This window comes from Protobothrops mucrosquamatus, unplaced genomic scaffold, assembly GCF_001527695.2.
Source record: "Protobothrops mucrosquamatus isolate PMUCROS unplaced genomic scaffold, P.Mucros_1.0 scaffold473, whole genome shotgun sequence".
NCBI lineage: Eukaryota > Metazoa > Chordata > Lepidosauria > Squamata > Viperidae > Protobothrops > Protobothrops mucrosquamatus.
The window spans coordinates 579,343-604,172 of NW_015386794.1; the positions used below are offsets into that span (position 1 = coordinate 579,343).

General features: G+C 36.0%; 1 protein-coding gene across 1 annotated transcript in view; it reads left to right on the top strand.

The window, feature by feature from the left end:
• The window catches only part of BABAM2 (BRISC and BRCA1 A complex member 2), a 48,564-nt gene extending 24,233 nt beyond the window's left edge, over positions 1-24,331 (top strand). Inside the window, exons 5-7 of the mRNA XM_015816645.1 lie at positions 7,360-7,554; positions 9,535-9,609; positions 24,179-24,331. Of these exons, the coding sequence (XP_015672131.1) occupies positions 7,360-7,554; positions 9,535-9,609; positions 24,179-24,292 (384 nt within the window). The 3' untranslated portion in view covers positions 24,293-24,331. The remainder of the gene's footprint in view (positions 1-7,359; positions 7,555-9,534; positions 9,610-24,178) is intronic.
• The last annotated feature ends 499 nt before the right edge of the window (positions 24,332-24,830 follow it).

Here is a 24,830-nt window from a genome sequence, read left to right on the forward strand (position 1 = left end):
CTGGCGACCCCCAGGGGGAGGGCCTTCTCTGTGGGTGCCCCCACCCTCTGGAATGAACTACCCCCCGAGATCCGGATGATTCCGGATCTCCTTACTTTCCGCCGCGCCCTCAAGACATGGCTTTTTCAGCAAGCGGGCCTGACCTAGGGAGGATTTTAGGTAGGGATAATTTTAAAAGTATTTTAATCGGAAACACAGCCGGTAATATTTGGTTTTAATTCGGCTTTTATCGGGGTTTATTTTTTTTTTGTATTTTTGTATTTTTGTATTTTGTATTTTTTGTATTTTGTGTATATTATTTGTTTTTAATATGCTGTGAACCGCCCTGAGTCCTATGGGAGAAGGGCGGTATACAAATTAAAATAATAAATAAATAAATAAATAAATAAATAAAACCGTATTTATGAGGCCACATGGAGGAACTTCTGTTCGTGGTGCTCGACCCATCACTTGACCATTCCAGACTTGACAATTCCACATATATTGGACTACCTTTTACAGGGTCTGGAGAGGGGCTTGGCTCCAAACACATTGCGCAGACAAGTCGCTCTCTCCACTGTACTTACCTGTGACTCCGCAGTCTCCATAGGTCATCATCCTTGATCTGCTCGTTCATCAAGGGTGCTACTAACACCAAGCCCCCTGTAGTCCACAGGTATCTCTCTTGGGACCTGCCATAGGTTCTTCGGGCTCTAACCAAACTGCCCTTTGAGCCTCTCAAGACGTGATATACGATACGTATCGCACAAGGTCGCATTCCTGGTAGCAATCACCTCTGCGCGTCGAATATCAGGCACTTTCAACCAGAGATGACTTGTGCATTTTTCACCAGGACCGTGTGGTCCTTCGTCTGGACCCTACCTTCCTTCCTAAGGTTAACTCTCTATTCCACAGGGCTCAGGAAATCGTGCTCCTAGATTTCTGTCCTCATCCATCTCATGCCCTGGAACGGCAATGGCATCTTCTGGATGTCCACAGAGCACTCCGATACTACATCTCACGGACAGCTGCCTTCCGCAACTCCGAGGCCCTCTTTGTCTCCTTCCATCCTTCTTCCAAGGGTCGGAAGGTATCCTCTTCCACGATTGGCAGGTGGATTAGGGCATGTATAGCGGGGGCGTACCAGGCTGAGTCATTGCCGTTTCCACGACGGGTCATGGCCCACTCAACCCATAGTGCGGCTACTTCCGCGGACTGGGCTACTCAAGCGTCCATCGAGGGCGTTTGCAAAGCGGCCACATAGTCTTCACCATCTCTCTTTATAAGGCATTATAAGATTGACAGGTTCGCCTTGGCGGAGGCCTCTTTTGGTAGGAGGGTTCTCCAACAGGTAGTACCTCAAAGTGCCACTCCGGACCGGCCAGCTTCCCTCCCTCGGGGACAGTAGGCTTTGGTATGTCCCATTGGTGGATTCTCCATCTCCAGTGCTGGAGAAGGGGCGTTGTCTTACCTGAATGCCTTTTCTCAGCACAGAGATGAAGAATCCACTCCTGCCCTCGCAGGTTGTTTAGGCCTAGGGCTAGAATTATGAGCCAACATGTCTTGCTGTCAGTCATGGCTTCGCCTGCGTCGAGAGTGGGACACTCTAGCCCAGGACAGGCGTTGCAACTTTGGCTGGGCAGGAACCTGATTGGGCAGGAACACAGTCTAAACCCCATTGGTGGATTGTCCATCTCCGTGCTGAGAAAAGGCGTTCAGGTAAGACAACGCCCCTTTTCACATATTAGATAAGGTAACCATGGAATTGTCAAAAGAGTTAGTGTTGATTTCAAGTTATTATTTATTGATGCAGCTCTTTGCAAATACAGTGTCTGTAGCTTTCATACTTGATATTTTTAGGGGCATGTTGATCCTGATTTGCTGTCTTCCAGTTGCTAATTAAATGCTACTATAGTCACAGGAGATATTACTTCACTTTGATTTTTACTTTCTCCAGATTTCCTAATGATGCCTCTAGCCCTGTTATGAAAAAGAGAGAAGATTCATAAAAAAATCATATTTTCCTTCAAAGGGAATATCTAGTTTGTGTGAATTCTGCTCTCTACAAATTTGTGGCCAACTCCTAAGATATTTTAAGTCTATGCTTTAAAATGTGAATAAATTTGACACTTATGCACTAGACACAGGTGGAAAAAATCGGAGGCAACTGAACGTAGCTGAAAATGTTAGTGATGAATACATTTAATTTTTGTGGGTTTTTTTATTGTGTAGTATTGCTTCATAATATTTAAATAAAACTTTTATAGCTTAAGTTCACAAATACATTTTTATTTTGCTGGCATACTGAAATTGTATCTTTTTTTAAAATCAGTGAAGATAAGCTCTACTTTAATATTAGTCACTCTGAAGGGCTTAATATCTTGTATTTCTTGACATTTATTTTCCTTGTCAATTACCGCACTTAATTCTTCCTCCTAAAAACATGAAAGTACACTAACTGAAGATCTTGCTGTTTTCTGTAGTGTAGCCAGGAAAAACAGTAGCAAGCTGTCTTCTTCAAAGTCACGTTTCTGGAAGATATTCCAGCAACCTGGATGCTTAAGCACATTCTTAAGAAAAACAAGCTCCATTTAATTAAGAAACTATTTGCTTATTCTCTTATTGACAAGTCTAAGTTGCTTCTTATTCTGACTTTTCTTAGTTGGAGAAATTGGTCATACCACATGTGCAGTGTAAGAGTATAAAAATAATATCCCAATAGCTAAAGTTAGGCTATAAGTGATTGAATAAATAAAAGCATTTGAGTCAAAATTGTAATGAGTGTCCATGGACTAAATTTGGCTGTTTCAGGATTGCAACTGTACTGTGTGTCATTTCTTACAGTACTACAAAATAAGGTAGATAACATTCCCTCATGCTAACTTAAATTGTATTAATCTTTATTAAGTATCTCCTTTTCTTTTCTTGCCATTAATAATGAGGTTAAGAGGGGGACCTATATTTCTGTATATGGTGCTGTTGCCTAAAGCTTGTAAATTGGAAATCTATATAAAGTATGTATTAAAGTGGCTAATAAAACAATCTTTATAGATGGAGTGAATTAGTTTTTCTGTTGTTTGCTACTAATCAATCTGTAACTTTATTTTATCAGAACAGGTACTCTAATTTTCGCTCTATGTGGCAGTCTTTTGTAGGGAGGTGGGCAGGGAAGGAAGGAAGGAAAGAAGGCAAGACTGCAATTTAGAAAAGTGTTTTAGTGTCAGCTCTTAGATTTTAATTTAGAACTTTTTACATTGTTATGCTAAGAGAACTGAATCATAGAAGGATGCTACATATAATTCTTTAAGCAATTGCCCTATTAATAAAAGTAGTCATTGTCAGCCATTCAGTTGTGTCCCTCAGCCATTCTATGGATCAGCTCCTCTGTCTTTTCACCACATCCTTCACATCTGCCATAGTCGTCCTGGTACCATCCTTTGATTCAGCCCGAGGGCAGTCCATTCTTGTTTTTCCACTGATCACGCCCAGTATGATTGACTTTTTGAGTGGGTCAATAAGTGATGTCAATAAGTGAATTAATAAAAGTAAAGCATTATAATTAATTACTTACAGATTGTATTAGTGTAGAATATATGGGATATCCAGCAACTGAGCAGTAATTGCCTTCTATCCTGTAAGTTTGGAGAACGCTCAAATATTTTGCAATTTTATGCACTTAGCTGTAAGATACATGCAAGGTCATAAATGTGACTGTTTTACAAACGAGTATGGAAGACTGCACTTAGTGTATAGGCAAGGGCAAAGAACTTTAGTTTTTACTTTGTTTCCTGCTGTCTTACAGTAGCACTGACTGCTAACCACACATTCTAATTTAGAATGATACATTCTTCTTATTTCTTGATCCTAATTGGTTTATTGGTCTTTATCATCCATTTACTTCCTTTATCTTCTACCAACCTGAGAAGAAATGGAGACAGTCTTATATTACAAAACATTTCATTCACCTAAATAATATGTGCAGCATTTAAATGAAAATAATTACACAAATCAATAAGAAAGTGATCCCTGCACCGTATGATACCTTGCTAAAATTTTGCCCAAGTTGCAAATGTATTCTCTGTATTAACTTACAAAATCAAGTGTACCAATTACTTCCTGGAAGTGTACTTATTTGGTAGAGACAAGAAAACTGTCTTCCATCATACTGCCTGAACCATGCCAGGAAATAAGTAGTCATCTGCATGATGCTTCTGCCAGTGTATATTGCCATATCCTTGTGGTGCCACACCATCAGTGATACCGTATTTCTCTGTGATTAAGATATGATAATTATCTCTAGTACAAGTGTATTTACTCATATAGCTGGAATACTGACATTGGCATAACTATATCTTAATATTGACTTCTGTACAGAATTGTAATATAAGTAATTAAGAATATATATTTTAAGGGCATGTTTAAAGAAATAAAATGTGGAAAGTATTTTGTGGCCAACAACATTGACATACTAGGGTACATCTTCTATACAAAGCTTGCAGAAAATTTATAAAGGCTGAAAATATTTTGAAGGGTTAATCTAAGTAATATATCTTCCTATGGCTCCAATAATATGTGAGTATATATGGGGAATAAAGGTATCTGTAGAGAAGAAGTTTAGAAATTAATTCTATCTACTGCAGGCTTTATGAATGTTTAACCTAATGTGAATATATTAAAATTGCCCTGGATTTGCCACTTTTTAAATTTTCCTTATGACTTTTCTGCTATGGGTTTGTGGGGAGGGTGTGTGTTAAAAATCTATTTGGCTTTAGAACTAAATTTAGTTAAAATTATTCATGTCTAAAATTAATGAATCTGGGTGGGAAAGTTAATAAAATTCAGTTTTGATGCAACATTTAAAACTTCTTGGGAAGAACAAACAAGTCATTTGAGGCGAATAAATGACACCATTTGTTTCTTTTGTTTATTTAATGTCATGTGACAAGTTCCTCAAGCTCAATAATACTTGGGGAAAAATATTTTATTGTATAGAACAGTTAGTAAAATGTTGATAACATCTTTAACAAAATATTAGTAATATAATACATAATTATGGGAGAAAGGTTATTTCCATTTCTTATTGAGTATGAATGTCAACACACATGTTAAGCTTTCAGCTTTGTGAAAAGGGTATTTATTTAAAAGAAATGGAAGTATGCATATCTTGATTAACTTCTAATTGTGTAATGCAAGGTTGTTGTTTTTTTAAAAAAAACAGTCTGTACTTCAGAAAGGTGGGAAACCTTTCTGTTAAATTATTTTTACAAGTCTAATAGATGATTGATAATGAGTTTAATCTTAATTCAATATATATCAGATGCCAAATCATTTGTACTCTCTGTGCAAGGTACAAATGCCCAAAGTCCATATGTAAGCTAAATATCTCACAAATGCATGTACAAAACTGGAATGCACAAGATTTTTCTACACAAAGATTCCTAACCTTTGAATGAACTATTGGAGCCCACACTTTATAAAGGAATGGATTGAGACAGAACAAAAATTTAATTTCATATAAAATCATTTATATTTACAGGCAAGTGAAATTAAATATAGTTGTGGGTTTTTTTCCCCAGTTGTGTATTAGAAAATCAATCGTTTGTGAGTTTCAGATAGCAGGAAAAGCATTTATAGATAGTTTGAAATCTTTGAGATCTTAGATTGTATTCCTTGGATTTTAAAAAAAAGATTGAATAATAAATGCTTGCATAAAAGAGCTTATATAATCATGGGTAGAACTTGTTGACAAAGTGAAAAACAGCTGACAGAATTCCACTAGAGTTGATTGATAGGATGAAAATAGACAATAGAGGAGACCGATTAAGAGTTTATTTGGTTCAGGAATTAGTGAAATAAAAGAACATTATGGTATTGGTGGTGATAGAAGGGAATCTTTGTTTTGATTGAAACACTCTTGAGATTATTACAGGAAATACCATGAGACTGATCTTCATCAAAGCAATTCCTTCATTGGCATTTAAAGAGGGACACTGATTACTGCTTTTCCAGGTCAGTAGCTGGCCAAAGCAAGCAGCCTCTTGAATCTCAGTTGAGAATATTGTAAAATCTTACTTTTTTAATGTCAAGGTGTTATATTGAGGTTGAGTACTCCAATGATAAGGATCAAAATGGCTCCATACAGGTAGTCCTTGGGTTATGATGGCAAGTGGGGTGAGAATTTTGGTAGCAAGGCTCCCCAGCTGAAAAAGGACAGGAGCAACTTACAGGAATGTCGTGCAACCTCTTTACCTGCTGACGTGCCCATTGACTTTGCTTGTGGAAAGCTGGCATGGGAAGTTGCAAATGGCAATTTTGTGACTGCAGCTCACTGTGATGTAATTGCAAGCTGGGCATCTAAGTACCCAGATAGCAGTCACATGACTGTTGGGCCACTTCAATGGCCGCAGTTTCATGGAGTGATCATAAGTCCCCCTTGTTCAGAACTGTCATAATTTTGAATGGTTGCTGAATATGAGGTTGTAACTCAAGTTCTATCTGTGAATCAAAATGATGGTGCATTGCAAAGGTTTCTACCCCTTTGTGTGCCTTACAAATCTATAAAAATAGTAATCTTTTTATATATTATTAGATTATGGGAGCAGATAATGGGCTAGGTGTTCTGAATTTACTGGGTTAAATGATTTTTATAGGACTGTGACCGGGTACGAAGACCAGGAAACCTATAGATATATTACAATATATAGCCTTGTTTTGCCTTGATATTGCCCATATTTTCCCCCTTTAAATTTTTTCCCCTCTGCCAAAATCTTGAATAGATAAATGTAAGAGTGGGTTCTTACACTGATGTAGCTAGTAACGAAGTGAGGACTGCTTCACATTCTCAGAGGAGATTGACATCCACTCCAGTGCACTGAAAGCACAGGAGTAAAAAAGGCAAATCTAACGGCTTTGAATGCTTCTAAAATGTGCTGCAATTATTCTATTCTCAGTTCAATTCTTATTTAATTGATTGCTTAGTTCAATTGTTGTTTGGCTGATCTGCTCCAGTCCTGATTGCTGTTAGAGAGGGATCTAACAATACCTATGAATCAAGGAAATATTTTGATTTGCATCTGGAAGTTTATGGAAAGCCAATATGGAAGTTAAAATACTAGGTGTGTTAACTCTTTTTGTTCTGTTGTACCCATATGTCTTCACCAAAAGAAGGAAAATAATGCGAGTGCTCAGTGTTTTTATTATTTTTTTAACCTAGAGTACCACAAGTGAAAGATCCATCAGTTTCAGTGATAACAATTGTATTGATTCTCTGGCAAATAAAAGAAACATGCAAGTTGACCTATGGTCCAAATCTCACTTTGGACAATTCAAATATGATTAAATTTCATTATTCATGTGTTAACTTGTCTCTTGATTGAACAGAATTTGGCCTGCTGGAATCCTTCAAATCCTGAATGCCTCCTGCTTGTTGTAAAGGAACTTGTACAACAGTATCACCAGTTTCAATGCAGCAGATTACGTGAGAGCTCTCGGCTCATGTTTGAATATCAAACATTACTTGAAGAACCTCAGTATGGAGAGAATATGGAAATTTATGCTGGCAAAAAGAACAACTGGGTAAGAGTACAACAACAGAAGAGTACTACCGTACTAGAGATTCCTTTCCATAGTAACTATAACCTGATTGGAAGAAGATGTTTGTCCTAGGTGTGTATTTCTTAAAATAGATGTCCTCAGTTTATCTTTGTTTCTCTTCTCCCTTCGTGCTGTTTAGCAATTTTATTCCATTACCTTCCTTGAACTTGTTTCCTAGGTAAACAACTATGGCTAACAATTATGTGGAATTGAAGATTATGAATGCAATAAAGCACTTCTCACTGATCTTAACATTTAATAAATATTTTTATTCTAATTAAATAAATTCTACAAGCTTAACTAAAATGTAAGAGACCGGAGCTGGAAATGCTTCCTTCTCTTTCCTTCTTTTTCCAATAAAAGAGGCAATAAAAAGTAACAACAACACTTGATATTGAGATGATGCCCTCCAGTTTTCAGGGTAATTTGTAAGAAAATTGTCTGTGATTGAGTTGCAGATTCAATAGCAATATGTGATTGTATACCATTGTGAAATAGCATACAGCATGTAAAAATAAAATAATTGAACATGATTCTAGGTATTTATTGTAAGCAGAAATTTAAAGCAGAATAGAACCTGTTTTTATTTATTTATCAAATTTAGAAACTGCCCATCTCACTCACAGAGTGACTTTTTAGTTTCAGGAAGTAGCTAAAGACCAGAGTTCTCAATCTCTGGTTCAGTAACTCCTTAAACTGATGCATTAATTTGTGGACTGGTACAATGGATAAAATGATTTCATTATGTGTATATACCATTTATTTTTAATAATTACATTTTGACCTGCATATTCAGTAAAACAATATTAAATAAAAATAAAATAAAAAATATTAAAAATAAACTATTAAATAGGCACAACTTCATATAAAAAGATAACCTTTATTAACAACTATAATCACTAATACTTCTTCCCGGTTCCAAATGGGCTGTGGCCTGGTACTGGCCCCTGGCCCCGGGGGGGGGGTTAGGGACCCCTGGTCTGTATATCAATAAAGTATACTTTTAGTCAGATTTGTAGAGTTTGTTTTCTGACTTGCCTAACTTGAGGGGCATACAGTCCTGCCTGAATGATTCTTCTGTTGAATGACCAAAGTTATGAATTAAATTAATTATGATATGCAACACTGATGTGCCCAGATTGGTAATGATTTGACTAAAAGTGTCTGATGTCTTTCCAAAATAATATAGCAATAGAATATTGCTATATAATAGAGCTGATCACCGACCATTGTTTCTTCATAATGTGTAATGTGTAATATGTGTGTAATGTGTAATAATCTGAGAATGTGGTGATCCTTATATAGTGATTAAAAAGCTGGTTCCTCATTAGTTAATCCTTTTATAAAAACTGTATAAAATAGTAGCACAGGAGATGCAATTTAATTAGACCAATTAAAAATTGTTGAAATATGTTGCAAGGGTTGCAAAGGTTTTTTTTCATGAAGTCTCATAAAATTCAAGGGGGAATGCAAAATCTCAAAAAAGTTTTCAATGCTCACAGGAGGTTTCAAGAATTACATTCTGTGGCATCAGTTATCATTTGGTTCTTTCAAAAAAGTGTTTATGTAGTACTGACAGAATATGCAGACTAAGTATTTAAAAGATATCACTAGGGCAAGTTTTATATTTGGCCTTTTTTTCTAAGGAAGGATGCAACTCATACATCTACTGAAACTGGACACAAGGTCCCCACAAGATCTGAATTCCATTAGTCCTGAATTAGGAGTTAGCGCATAATGATCATTATAATTGGAAGATGGGAATGACATAATTGAGAGATATCTTGCTATCACTGGAGCCTGCTTTGCTGCAGACACCTTGCTTGCTCTGTGATTAGCTTTTAGTGTGTTACGTAACTCTAAAAATTCAGTCTGTTTCAGTTATGTCTCCAGATTATTAGGAATGCAAACTCTCAATTCAATATTGAGATCTTCTTTTTTTCTTTTTTCTTTAATTGATAGACTGGTGAATTTTCAGCTCGTTTCCTTCTGAAATTACCAGTGGACTTCAGCAACATCCCTACCTACCTTCTCAAGGTAAAATAATTATTTTACTTGAGCTACCACTTTCTTGGAAATAAATGAATTCCAATGCTTCCTGTTTTTTTTTGTAACTCCTTCCCCCCCCCTTTGATTCCCTCTCTTTCTCTTTTAATCTTTTCTGATATATATTTTTTCTTTCTTTGAAACTTAATAAAGCTGGTTAAACAGTTCTGCATCTTTCTTTTGTCTTCACTGTGTATTTTCATAAGCCTTATCTTGCAAAAAACTGAATTCGGTTGAGGTATCAGAATAAGTAGGCATTACATGTAAATTTCGCTAAAAATCCTTCAGTAGTTTTCAACAAGACATTTAATATCCAAATAGATTTAAATGATTCTGTTTAAGCCTTTGAAACTTTGTCAGTGAGTCAACAACCTAACTGAGGAGGAGGTACACATAGGAACTTTTCTGTAGTTAGGAAACCTATTGAATTCAAGCCAGAAAAAGAGATGCTATGAGGTTGTTAAATTCTTAGGGAAATGAAAAATGAATATATATTGTTCAGATATGTATTAAATTCTGCTATGGCAAATGTGCTGATATGAAGAGAAAGCTCAGCTATATCTAAAGGAACAGATAACGTCTCCTGTATGTAGCTTCTCAGTCTATCTATCTATCTAAAGCCTAAATAACAAGAACAAGAAAGATTACTTGAAATATTTTAAATATTATTTTTATTATTAACAAGTTGCAATTTTACATCCACTTTTCCAGATTAAGCTCTTTTAAACTGATTAATCTGTACCTTTGAGAAGAGTTTTGGGTGTGTGTGTGTGTAAGGAGAGGGGGGAATTGTGTTGCTAAAATGTATTACAGCAGAGGTGTCAAACTCGCAATGTCACGTAACGTGTCGCAACATATCGCGACTTTTTCCCCATTGCCGGAGCTGGGGTGGGCACGGTTTCGGCATGCTGCATCCAGCCCACGGGCCGGCAGTTTGACACCCCTGTATTACAGTAATCATCAAACAAAGCACCCACTCACACCTGTGATAGTATCCTAAGAACTTTAGTTAGCTCTGTGCCATTAAATTTAACTCAGTTCTCACTACTGTAATTCCGATTGACAAACACTATTCCTTCTAGTTTTCATGAATAACCCTTACCTCTGTTAGAGATATTTCAGGAAAACAGCCATTCACTTCATTTATTGTTTTCCACTTTTTCAACAATCCCCAACCTTGCCAAACATGATATTTGATAAAATCCAGCATTTCTTTCATCACGTGCCCAAAGTATGTGAGTTATGAAATATTAAATTTAACTAAAATGAAATATAACATTTGCAAAATTATCATTCTTATATTTCCTTGCATGAAGATTCCAAATATCCACCCCATAATCTTGCTTCTATTTCAATGTGTTAGATTGAAATTGATATTGTTCTAATTTTAAAATATTAAGCTGATTGATTTCAGAAAAGTTAATATAAAAAATCTAACCATTATGATATAAAATTCATATAGGAAGAAGTATTAGTGATTATAATTGTTAATAAAGGTTATCTTTTTTATATGAAGCTGTGCCTTAACATAATGAAAAGGAAAGGAATACTGAACTTGTTAGAAAATCATGACTGGCTGATGTGGACTTTTAATATATCGAAGAGGATGCTTCTTTCCAGATGTCCTTGAAATTTTAAAGCTATGCTTTTCTATGTTAAAAAGTTCCTTTTTAGTTGAGATACAATATTAGTATCCAGTTTTCTGGAGATTGCAAATAAATAATTGAGGTATCTCAATATATTGCTTGTGTTAACTGAAAAATATAACTGTCAGCCCATTTGAAGCATTCACCCATATACAAGTAGCTGTGTTTTTAAAGAGTATATTGATAATATGTTATCATGCTTAATAGGCACAAAGGAAAAGGTTTTTCTTCTGTTATCACTTGGGGGATGAAATATGTGGGAAAGTCACCTAGATAAGATATTTGCACTTGACATTCAGTGTAATATAGAAAGCAGCAAATGGAGCCATCTCCATTTTATTTGTTATAAATTCAGATATTTAGAATTTACTGTCAAGTAGCAAATACTAGTGCATCTTCAAAACTGGGAAAATTACAGATAGGAAAGAGTCCAGATAGATGATTTAAAAACACTGTTTGCCTGAATTTTTCTTCAGTCTAGCTTCTTTCCTTGTAGCTTAATGAAAAAAGCCCCTGTTGTTCATGTGTGATAAAAACCTATAGAAATAAAGCATACATAATTAGTAATTATATGCATCCATAGTAATTTGCTGGAAAAAGAAGCAATATCAGTAGAATCTATGGTCAACTTTATTGTTGAAAATAAGTAGCTATTTGAAAAATATACAGCACCCTATATTTTAGCACATATAGAACGATATTTCTTGCTTCCCCAGTCTTTGGGCAACCTTTATCATCCTATTATTGAGAAAAGGATATGGTTAAGAATGTTGCCATATAAGAAACATGAGAATCATCCTACAGTGGGATGTTAAAAAAAATGAAGGCTGATTACTATAATAAAAGAAAAAATAGCATTTTCTTATAGATTCAGTAGGAAAAGGACTGATGGGGTGGGGTAAGAATTCCATGGAGGTTTCAATAAAATACTAATAATTGCTAGCTAGTTTGTTACAATGCAGAAATTCAGCTGTTGGAAAAACAAGTATTGTTCAAATTAACTTTCTCTGGGTCCCTGAACTTTTCTCTTACCAAGTTGTCAGCCTTCCAGAGTAGGCCAGGCCAGGAAACTGACAATGCAAAGATTACAGGAACTCTTTTTTATTATTGAAAAGTATAATAACCAAATCTCAAAAGCCTGCCAGAATTTGCCTTTGCCCCCTCTTATACCAAAGAGAACCAGAATAACAGAATAACAGAGTTGGAAGGGACGTTGGAGGTCTTCTAGTCCAACCCCCTGCTCAAGCAGGAAAACCTATACCGTTTCAGTCAAATGGTTGCCCAATCTCTTCTTAAAAACTCAGAGTGGGATTATTTTAAATTTCTTTGTCTCCTTTTTCCTTTTCCAGGACTATGTTGTTGTTTCTCCTCCTGCTGCATTCTTTCATTGAAGTTATCTCTACATTCCTCTGTCTCAGTTATGCAAAAATGCTCTCATTACTTGAGCTGGGAAATTTCTGTTCTACTGAAAAATTCTTTCAGTTTGTATAAAATTCTAGACAAATGGGAAAAAACATCTTAGCTGACTGATGTCTCTCTGATGATACATAAAGCATCAGTTTGAAAGAACCCTAGGGCTGTGAGTTGCTTTATCTCAAATGGAGATTACTGCAGGACAAGATCCAAATCAGGTTTTGTTTTCAGTTTTAGCATTCCCGGTGCACTTTACAAGGGAACATTAACTTCAACTAAACTCATCATTCTAATAATACCTATTTATATGATGTGTCTACTTTTTGTTTTAATGAACTAGATCATAAAGCATTGGACTTATTAAATCTCATCATGTATTGAGAGCTCTGGAAAGGGGCTTGTGAGGTATTAAATGGAGAGGGAAAACGAGTGATCCTGTTCAGTTTTTGATTCTTTCCTGATTACCACCAACAGAACAACAAAATCTCTTGAACAGGGCAGATGAACATCTCTATGCTAATCCACCTCTCCTGTCCTTCAAATGCTGGAAAAAAAGTTTACCAATCTTACTGTGAAAGTGTCTCTATTACCTATGATTTGACCTATAATTTTGTGTATAAACAAATTATACACAGATATTTGAGGCATAATAATTTACAAGCCAAACACAGTTGAAATGCTGCTAATACCTTTGGAACATTATTAATAATGGGAAAATATGTGAGGGCAGAGGTCTATCCACAGATATAACTGAGATGATATTCTAAAAAGTTTTCTAATTATCATAGTAATAAACTGTGGCTGAGCTGTTACAACTTTAACTGTAGGAAGGTTGAATCGTAGACTATATCTTCCTTCCTTAACTGGATCCCCATCAATTAGGCGTTTCAGTCCCAGTGTGTAAGAAATCTGTACAATGTTCTGTCATTGTGACAGTATGGTGTTTTAACCTAATTGTTGGCAACATGTAGTATATGATTCTCGTATCAGTTGTAATTTCTTAGTTCACTTTAGTGATGCCAAATCTTCCCAGTGATGTGCTTTTCTAATTGCTTCACTTTTTGTTTAAACAAGAAAGGCAATGAATACAGGAGCTATTGTCCATACTGATTAGGGAGTCACATATTTTATGTGACAAAGAATCATATATACTGTGCCCTTGAAGCTCAGAGAAAACTTAAACTTTTAAAATATATGAATTTGCCCTAAGTAACGAACAACAAATAACATTAATTTCTTGCTTATAGTGATTGCTGTGCCTGATTATTCAGTGAACAGTGAGCATTTCTGTCAGAGTTTATTTTGCTAATAACAATATTAAGCCAAGAGCATCCAAAGCATTATCTTTTTCTTTGCAAATATTGTCTGATCAAAAAAGAGTAAGAATAATAATGTAGGCATCCATTGTCTAATACATTAAGAGTTTTGATTGACTTTTTTTTAATCATAAAGGACAATATGTTATGTCTTTGTCTTTTGTATGGTTGGGAAATCAGTGCAACATTTTGCTAAATGTTGTTCAAATTATATATATACATGCCTTTTTATATATACAGGTTGTCCTCAGTTAACAAGGTTAATTGGAGCCAAAATTTCCATCATTTTGCAATGTATCTGTAAAGCACAGTCATGTGACTGCATTGATTAACAATGGCAATCCCAGCCTATCACTATTATTAAATGTGGTTTTCAGGTTGTTAAGTGAGAACCCCTCACAACTTCCTGCTGGTGTCCAACAGCAAAAATCAGTGGAGAAGCTAGCAGGAAGTTCCATGCCCCTGGCAGCTTGCAAGCAGGCAGGCAGATAAATGGCTGACGTGGGATGAGGAAAGGTGCACAACGGTCTAATGCGGCATGCTGCAAATGCAGCAAGGCTTCAAGTGACTGCTGTCAGGCAAGAGCGGGTACAAGAGTCCAATGCAACACTGTGTGACTGGAATGAGGCTTCAGGTGGATGAAAGCATATGCACAATGAATGGGAATTTGAAGAGTTTGTGTGGTGGAAAGTAGAGAAATGTCATTCAGTTAAACACCAATTACTTGGAGGATATATACTTTTTGAAAATAAGCAGTTACTTATAGTAATTCTGAGTATCAGTTTTGAACTATTGTTTTAGCATGTTATAATAAAATTGATCTTCAAGAAATAAAAGTTTTTTTTATGAAAAGAATTATTTTCCCACTACATCACAAATAATTCAGTGTGTTTTAAAAATTTTGCTTGCTTGCTTACTTATTTAGTTATTATACCTCCAATTACTGCAATTTCTCTGCAGTGTACAGTATAACACTCCCTGTCTTAAGGGCTCAAGGAAAGAATGCAGTATGTTTATATGATGTAGGAATAGTGGAAATGATGGGAAGTTCTTCTTTGTGATCTTTGTGATTCATATACAGTACTTGGGTTCTGCTCTTGAGCATAGCCTGTTTAGAATTTTCTAGATCTAGAGTTTATATAAATCTTGGCTGGAATTCTGCGATCCATACATATCACACATGATTAGGAATGGTTCATGATGATCCCCCTTAGATCAATTTTGATTGCACAGTGACAAAGATGCTATCATTCATCTGTATTTTATTTTTGTGGTTTTTATTTTTATTTTGTTCTAACCCTATCTGAAGATTCAAGGACAATATTGCAAAAACCAATTATTCACCATAGATAGGTATAATTTTAATCTTTTCTACCTGGGAAGATTTTAACAGTAGATTTTTGAAAGCATTGATAAATATTTATTACATAGGGTCAGTTGTCATATAATTCTTGGTACAGGGATATAGGTCACTGTCTTCCATAGTCCAGATACTATAATTTTACACATGACCATGATTGGGTTTTTTTCTGCACATTCCTGGGATTCTGTGGAGATTCTCAGTCATCCAGGTCATAGTTGTCCTAAAGGTGCTTTTTCAAAATGCAACTGGACTGCTTTTTCCCTTAAGGAAGAAAAAATTGCACTCATTTGCACTCTTATACAAGTGACCCTGGGGACACAAATAAACCACCAAGGGCCTCAGGAGGTCTCAGGGAGAATGCTAATAACCAGATGACTACAAAAAAATATGATCCTTTCAGTACTGTTAGAACTAATCCTTCCATCATCTTCACCATCCTGCCAGAACCAATGAAGCTTCTTGGATGAGAAGCAAAATGTCTTCCTCCTCTTCCTCAAGGGAAAAAACAGTTCAGTTGCCTTTGAGATTCCTGGGATTCCTTTGCATCCTTAGGAAGACTCTGCTATTCAGAAGGCTCCTTCAAGGTGGATCTTGCATTCAAGCATTCTAGCCCTCTCCAATCCTTAGGCCAGTGATGGTGAACCTTTTAGAGACCGAGTGCCCAAACTGCAACCCAAAACCCACTTATGCATCGTTGGGTGCCGGGTGGGTGTGGCCCATTGGCTGGGTGTGGCCAATTGGGTGGGTGTGGCCCATTAGGTGGGCGTAGCTGCGGTGGTAACAGCAGACTGTGTGGGACTAAAAAGTTCAATCCCAACTTTGCAAGATCTTTTTTTCCCCGCGAGAAGTTGAAATTGACTGATTGATTGAACCTTTTTTTTTTTTGCACACGGAGGTGGAGGCCTAAAGCGAAAAGATTTTATAAAACCCAGCTGAAGGTCTAGGACTGGAGCGACGGCGCACGTGCCCACAGAGAGGGCTCTGAGTGCCGCCTCTGGCACCCATGCCATAGGTTCGCCACCACTGCCTTAGGCTAAAGGTCACTTGCTTCTACACACTCAAGAGTTTAGATTTGCATCTTGAGAAGTTTTTATACCTCAGAACATTGTCACTGCAGATCAGTCCAATCAAGTTCTACATTTATAGTTTTTCCTGATGTTCATGCACCCAGCTTCCTTTTTTGAAAGATTCTACACCTTTTTGTCAGTTGACACAACCATCTCAGTTTTTTGAGGATTTAGTTTACCAGTTACTTTCAGGTTCTGTTCCTGATTCTCATTCCCAAGTTTCCGGGGCCAGATAGGCTACTCTGCCTTCAATTTCCTGTTGGAAAATTCTCCTTCAGTGTATGGAAAATCTTTAGCCAGGTATCTGCCAGATTTTTGGATATTGAATATCATTCTGTGATAGTAATACTGAGATGTAGCCATATTCCTAATCACCAAATAGGTTTTTCACATGAATATTGAAATCTCCCAACAAAAGTTAAAAAGTCTATAATGCCAAAGCCGAAACCACTTTTATCAGCTCACCTAAGAAATAACTCAGGCCACAAGGTTGAGGGAACCAAATCTCCAGTCTTCCCTATATTTTGAATCAGACTAGGAAGATTTATTTCAACTTCTTCTTTTGCAAAAATCATATTTTACTCATACAGATAATAACTTGAAACCACAGCGTACATTTCGTACGTTCAGGAATGGTGACAAACCCAGGCCAATTCTCAGTGAGGAAAACTATATTTTAAGATACATTATAAAAATAAACATCATTTTTTCCTTCCATCTTTCCTTCCTTTCTTTATCAATGTTTTTATTAAACCAGTTTACTTTGCTGGATAATTCATTTACTGTATTTTTTAAAATTTCTTACACCCTACTTGCTCTCCTCTATCTTAATTTGTTTAATATCTACCCTAAAGTTTATTCCTATATCCTAATTTTACCACATTTCCCAAATTCTTGCTATTTTTCTGTTGTATTTTCATTCTATTCTATGGCAAGAACACTGAATTCCCAACTTGGCAAACTTCTCTGTTTATCCTAGAAATAGAATGACTGTGGCAAAAGAAAGCAAAGGTAGTGTCAATAATAATAGGCATCTTGTGTGCAATCCCAAAATAGCTGGAGCACCACTTGAACACCCTTAGCATTGATAAAATCACCTTCAGTCAATTGCAAGAGGCAGCTTTATTCGCAACAGTTTACATCCTGAGACAATACCTTTAACGCCATCAAACATCCACATCTGCCTATCTCAAGTTCTTAGGAAGATGGATAAAAATGTCACTCCATTCTGAACATCTGGCTGACTATGCAACAAATCATAATAATTTATTAAACATGTATGCTGCCCAACTCTGGGCAGCTCACAACAAATAAATTGCAATAATATCAATAAAACCTAAGAAATAAACAATGGCAAGCACAATGAAGCAAGGGATCTCATTCTACCTTGCTAGAGGTCTGGGTGAAGAGCCAGGTTTTTATGATTCTTCTAAATAGCAGCAGAGTGGGAGCCATCCAGATCTTGGGGGGGGGGGGATAGAGAAGGGGCATTTTGGTGTCGGGACACATGATCTTCCAGAGGGGAAGGATTGAAGAGGCTTATTTCATAGGTCTCTAAGGATGGTAATCCCTGAGAGAAATAACCTGAAATGAGCACATCCTGCCAACATGTATCAAACAGGCAGATATATGAAGAGAAGCTATCGAGGCTCCGAATCATGAAAGGCTTTAAAGATGATAACCAGCTCTTTGATTTGCACCTAGAAGCCAATACATAAGCTAGTCAAACTCTCCAAGTAGAGGTGCCCATAATTACTTGAACCATCATATTATTGATCACTTGAAGCTACAAAATGTAGCCCACTGTAAATGCCCTTGAAAAGCATTACAATATATTGCAGTAATCCAGATGAGAGATGATGGCTTCAGTGACTACCGGTATGAGTAAAGCCTACTGTTCCAGGAAGAGTCATAAGTGGCACACAAGGAGTGTGTAAAGGCCTTCTTGGCCCCAACTGCTACTTGCTCACCAAGTAGGAGTTGTGATTACAGGAGGACTTGCAATTTTGAGCCAATTTTTGGGTTAGTGGGAGTTTCAACATTAGATAGAACTAAAGATTTTCTCTCTCCAGAATCAGATGGCTTACAAAATTGCTTAAATTTAATAATGTAAATACACTTTAGCTACAATAGTATAGTCCTGAGCCTGATTAGATTCCCTTCTCTAGTCTGATATTCAATTTGCACCTGTCTTTGCATCATAATCCCTCTGGTATGATATAGTATTGGCTGGGCAGGGGAAAATTTAGGTTATTGCAGGTGAAGAAGGACAAGCTGGCTGTGGCCTAGTTTCAGGTCTCTAGTGATATAAGTCCATTAGCAGATAAATACGTGTTTTGTGCAAAACATTGAACTGGAATATAAAACAGTCATACAGATATCTATGGAGATTCTCAATCATCCAGGTCATGGTTGTCCCAAAGGTGCCTTATTTTCTTTTCTTTTTTTTTGGGGGGGGGGGGTTTCAAAGGGAAAAAAGACACACAAGAAAGTCCAGATGACTTCTAGAAAAAAACATCTTTGGAGCAACAGTCATACAGGTTTGTATAGTTGTTGGCAAATTACGAGTACTTATCCTACCCTATATAAGTATTCCTTCATTAGACTCAGCCTTTTGGCTTCTTCTTTTTTTTTTAAAGAAAAAAAAGTCTAACTGTCCAACTTGGTTCTGTTCCAAACATAAAAGGAAATGAATTATAGTAGTAACGGTGTAGAGCAGATGTTTTGGTTGGACTAGCCATTAACACTCTGACTCATAATAAATTCTCAGTTCCAGTAAGTTCCCAGTTCTTAGTTACAGTAGGTAGTAGGATGCAAGATAACAATGTGTTTATGCTTTCTGTTTTAAATGTGTTTGGGAATCAATACTTGCCAGGAATTCTTCTTTATAAAAGACACTCTATTGTTCATTTATTTAGCTAATCAAAAATGTAAACAGTATTCTGAGGCCTTCATCTATAGAAAGAATAAAAACTGCTGCTCAATATAAATCATGCTAATAAATAAAATTGAAATTAGTGAATGTTAATGCATAAGTTAAAGAGTTCTTTTAAATATATATATAGTATTGTAAAAAATGTGTAGCCCATTTTTCTCTGAATGCTTTGGAGACAGTTTACAAATAATTTTAAAGCCAAAAAATTACATTATTGTGAATTATATTATGATCCATGTTCCCACAAAAAATAGAAACAAAAAAGATTAACAAAATGCAAGTTCAATTATATTTAAAATATTAACACTGATGGAATACAAACCAGTGAAAAATAAATAGTAGCATCCATCAGATTAAAAACTGGATCAGTGAAGCCAAATAGTGGCAAAAGCTGCTTTCAGTAAACATTCTGTATGATAGCAGAAAAATAATAAAGAGAGAAATACCCTACTTTCTCTTTGTAAGTGGTGCTTTTTTTTAACTTGAGGGTAGCTACTTGGAGATTTTTTTCTTTTTTCTTTTTGGTTAGTGGTAAATAACAGGACTGCCCTCAAATCTTAAAACAAGGAAAGATTCATATGAGATAATATCCAAATTTATTACAATTTGCACTCAAAAAGAATTTATACCCATGGATATTTTAACAAGATTTAGCAACAGTGTTTTTGATCTGCTAAAGTTTCAAACTATTTTTAAAAGGTATTCCCAGGTAAGAGTGCATTACACTGATGCCTCATTTATGTACACAAAGTTTGTGTCAATCTGATCTAGTCTGATCCATGGATATAGGATTCACCTCTTGAGTCTGGAAATGAGAGTAATCCTAATTGTAGTCTTTAAGACAAGTTCAATCCCTCTAAAAAAGGCTGAATCTTTATATCTTAATTGGTCATTCAACAGACAGGATCACTGTTTTGTTTTTATTTATTTATTTATTTTATTTATTTACATGGATTTATATGCCGCCCTTCTCCCTATAGGACTCAGGGCGGCTTACAGCATATTAAAACACATAAAACATCGTCCCCCCATAAAAACCTATTAAAAACCAAATTTTTTTTTTCGCTGTATAATTAATTAAGATTTAAATTAAAATTGTCCCTATTTAAAAATTCTCCCTAGGCCAGACCCGCTTGTTGAAAAAGCCATGTCTTGAGGGCGCGGCGAAAAGGTAGGAGGTCTATAGGTTAAGTTTGGCCTCCACCTAATCATGTGATCACATTTTGGACTCTTGGCAACTTGTTTGTATGACCAGTTGCCAAGTGCTCTGCAATCATATGGCTGCCATTTGCAATCTTTTCTGCCAGCTTCTCCCCAAAATCAGTGGGGAAGCTAATAGAAAAAATTGCAAGGGAAGGGGATATTAGATTTGAGATCCATTCCCCCAGCATGCCAATGGATTTGGTCTCCCTTCTGTGTAGGGAGGAGAAAGACTCCTGCACGCGAGAGAAATGGATCTCAAATTTAGTAAACACCATCCTTCTTGTGATTCTTCTCCCCAGTGGGATGCAGAAAGGGCCCTAGCCCTTTCTCTGCTTCACAATTCCCCAAAGGCCTAGGCCTTTCCCCAGTGCTCTGTTTAATGACTCAAGATTACCTAACAACTGAAACTGGGTGTCATGGTTCCAACAGATGAAACCCTTCAAAAGAACTTCGAGGCATTGTTTTCCTTAAAGAATCTTTTATTTGGGAAAGACGGGTGAAAGTATCGGCACTACATAGTTGAAACCAAAAACTAAATTCCCCTCCCCTGGATACAAAGTAACAAAGTACAATCCCCCCCAATAAACAGTCATAAATCACATTCCCCAATTAGCTTGAAGCGCGGGCTTTCTCCCCAGCTGTCCAGCCCGCCAAATGTTATCAGCTCTGGACCCAGTTTGTCCTTGGATTCCCACGGCAGAATTATTATTATTATGTCTAACTGAACTCTCATCCCAATCCCCCCTCCCAGCACCAACTGATTCTAAAAGCATAGAGAAAATGGCTGCATTTTCATCTGTTGTCAAAGCAAGAACATCCGATGTTAGCAGCGTTGACACTGGGAAAGCTGGAATTGTGGTTGCTGATGAAATGGCTACATGGGGTCTTGCTTAAAGTTTGCTGCATTCAGCATTTAAAATTTTGGCCCAACTGTGTTTATAAGTAGAAGACTACTTGTATAGCTCAGTGGTAAAATATCTGAATTTCTTGCAGATTATTATATTTTGCATTTGTTGCAGATTGTTTCAGTTCCAGTTCTTTGCATCTTTAGGTAAGAGGGGAAATTTTCAAACTTAAGCTATGGAACATTATTTCTAAGAAGCATGCACAGTATTAAATTAGATAAGCCGAGCATAAGATAGTTTCCCATGTTTCCACTATGAATTCTCTAATTTTCTTTTAAAACCATATAACCATATAGGTTATCTGATATCCTGAAATTATCTGTTTCGTAAAGTCATTTCTAGTTAGTAAAATCCTCCATCTTCTTTAACAATTTGTTTACATAGTCAAGAAAACATTTCTGTATTTGAAATTTGTCCCAATTCTGTTCCCAATAATTTTACTGGTAGAGAAAAAAAAAAGAACCAAAAGCAAGCAAATTCAGTGTGGATGAAACAGAACCGGTTCTTAATCATTTCATGCCCTTTCTTCCCTGGATGCTGTATTTTAAATAGAAGACACTGGTTGTAGGTTGGAAACCTCTCTTTGTACATCTATGATTAACATAGCAATTGGTTGTAGCTGTAATGCTTAGCTTCTGATGACAAGAAAAAAAAATGACAGGCTGGTTGCCCCTTAGAATGCCTGGCCTTTTCTAAGTGGCCTCTGTCCCTCCCGAGGAACCACATTCTGAAAACCACTGATTTAATTAGCTTAGCTACAGATTTCATTTTTCATGAAAATTACTGTGTATAGCGGTATAAACATTTAATTTTGTTTTGGAACATAGGAGCTTTTAATCATAATCCACAAGTTAATTATAATTCTAAAGGAACTTCTGATGATACACAAGTCAAAAGTGTACAAGCAACAGTTTTATTTTCTCTGAAGCAGAAGAAAAGTGGCTATGGAGAATTACAAACTCATGATATGGCAAGGCCTGTTTGGTGTATTGGAAGATGCCTGAGCTGGAACCAATCTTCTGATTAGGATCCTAAGCAATGCAACATGGTTTAAAAGAGGAAAAATGATCAAAATATAAAATGCTTGCATAATAGAAAAGATGTATAACAAAGAAAAAAAATACAAAAAGGAGAGAAGAGGTCAATGGATCAGTGGATTTCATTTACATCTTGAATTTACGGTTAGTTTGTTCATGCATAATATTAACTCATAATATAGTTTGTTTACTTTTAAGTTAATACTAGGACAACCATTAGGTCTTCATGGAAACCAGACTTCTGTGGCTTGTTTAGGAGCTAGGTCTTTACATAATGTGTCTGAGCTAGGATAATTTGAGCTTGGTTATTTGTATCTCAAGTGAGAACTCTGGCTTGATTTGTTTGATGATCTATTCCTTTTGTTTTCTTGCTTGTCCATGGTATGCTCTAGAGTCCTCTCTAACACCAAAGTTCACAAGCATCAATATCAATATTACCCTCCTTTTTTCAAAGTCCGCCTTTGACTTCCATAGAGTATCACTGGGAATACCATTGCTTGCATTGTTCTGATCTTTGTTGGTATAGACACATCACGGGATCTGAATATCTTTTCCAAGGCTTTCATAGCTAAACTGTCAATGTAGTCTAGCAATATAATAATATAATATGGCCTATATTCTATTTTGTAATTCTTATTGGATCATATTTTGTTCTTAAATTAAGGGAATGAATCAGAGAGATCACGTTTAAACAGGGGAAACTGTATAATCGAAAAACAAATAATTGATTTATCAAAGCAACAACTTAAATCTTAGAAAACTTTCCCACTCCTCCTGGTTGGAGATAGCAGAGAATGGAGCTGAGATGGTATTGCAACATACTTTGCAAGGTTTAATAGTTGTATTATGACCAGCAAAATGTTCTGCAAATCAATCCTCAGCTATGGAAGCTTACTGGTTATACTGGAATACTCACTCTTAGATCTGTCTATTTACTCAGCCATGAAATGCAGAAAGAAATATACAATATAAAATCTTATAAATAGGAAGAAAAAGTTGCGTTGGATATGTTCAGTGCCTTATTTATTATTATTAAACAAAGAAACAAATCTGAGCTATATGATTTTTCCCAAAAAATATTTATAGGATGTTAATTACATTGGAAAGATATATGGTTCTATAATTGTACATAACTGCTTTTTTATTCTATCATTTTTACAGTAAGTAATGGTGCTCAGAACTGAAAAATTGTGCCAGATTTTCAAGGGTCACTTAGACCAGTATTGGGCACCAATTACTTCCTCCATGATATTGTCACAAACTGTCATGGTAAAATATTATCGGAATGCAGTTAATGCAGCACTGTAAAATCATTTCTTGTTGTCCAGTTAGCTAGGTGTTTTTTTAACAGCTGATTTGACTTTGGAGAACAGTATTTTCTACATAAGAATATCATGACATGCCTGCTAGCAATAATTTGACATCTGCCAAATTCATGGCAATGACATTTAATTTATGTCTACTGTACGCACCTAAAATATATAGAATAATTCTTGCTAGCAGTATACTTCTGTTAAGACTCCTGTGTCAAGCAAGTTATTTCTAGCCAGTTTTAAAAGGGCCAAAGTAGCAGATTGCCAACCTCTTCAACCAGGCCTTAGAATCTTTCACATGGTCAAGCTTAAGATTGCTATCAAAATCTATTTTATTTTTTCTTTCTGTTTTATGTTTTTAGGATGCAAATGAAGATCCTGGAGAAGATGTTGCTCTACTTTCAGTCAGTTTTGAGGATACAGAAGCTACTCAGGTTTTTCCCAAATTGTATCTCTCTCCTCGAATTGAACAGTGAGTGCTATATCACATATATAGTAATCTTGGTTTCACAATATTTTATTATATTTCTTATTGTTTAATTGAAAAAAGTTAATATGATGATTTTTGTAAGACAATGCTAGTCAAGCCATGCAGGTTCCCTTGCGAGATCCATTTTAAAGTCTTTTAAATCTGAACCCTCAATGGTAAGCAGCCTGCATTTTCCTTAAATGATATTTGTTGAATTTTCCTCTTCGTTCCACTGAGTCAAAGAGATTTAGCTCCATGTTGGGCTTCAAGTGTTCATAGATTAACCTCTGGTTCCTTCATAATGGAAAAATACATACGACACTGATCTATTCTATCCTTTTGTCTAGATAGTCATTGGTCATAATCTAACCAGCCATCCTAATAACTAAGTAATAAGTAAATGAAGTAGCAGTGGGCTACTGCATTGTAAGTATGCCACTTCTCAATATCTAGGAATTATGGAGATTACATACATGGTACACTCATTTCTCTATCCAGGCAATGTCTGCATTAGACTTTGGTATTGCTTTCTATATGCAGTGGAA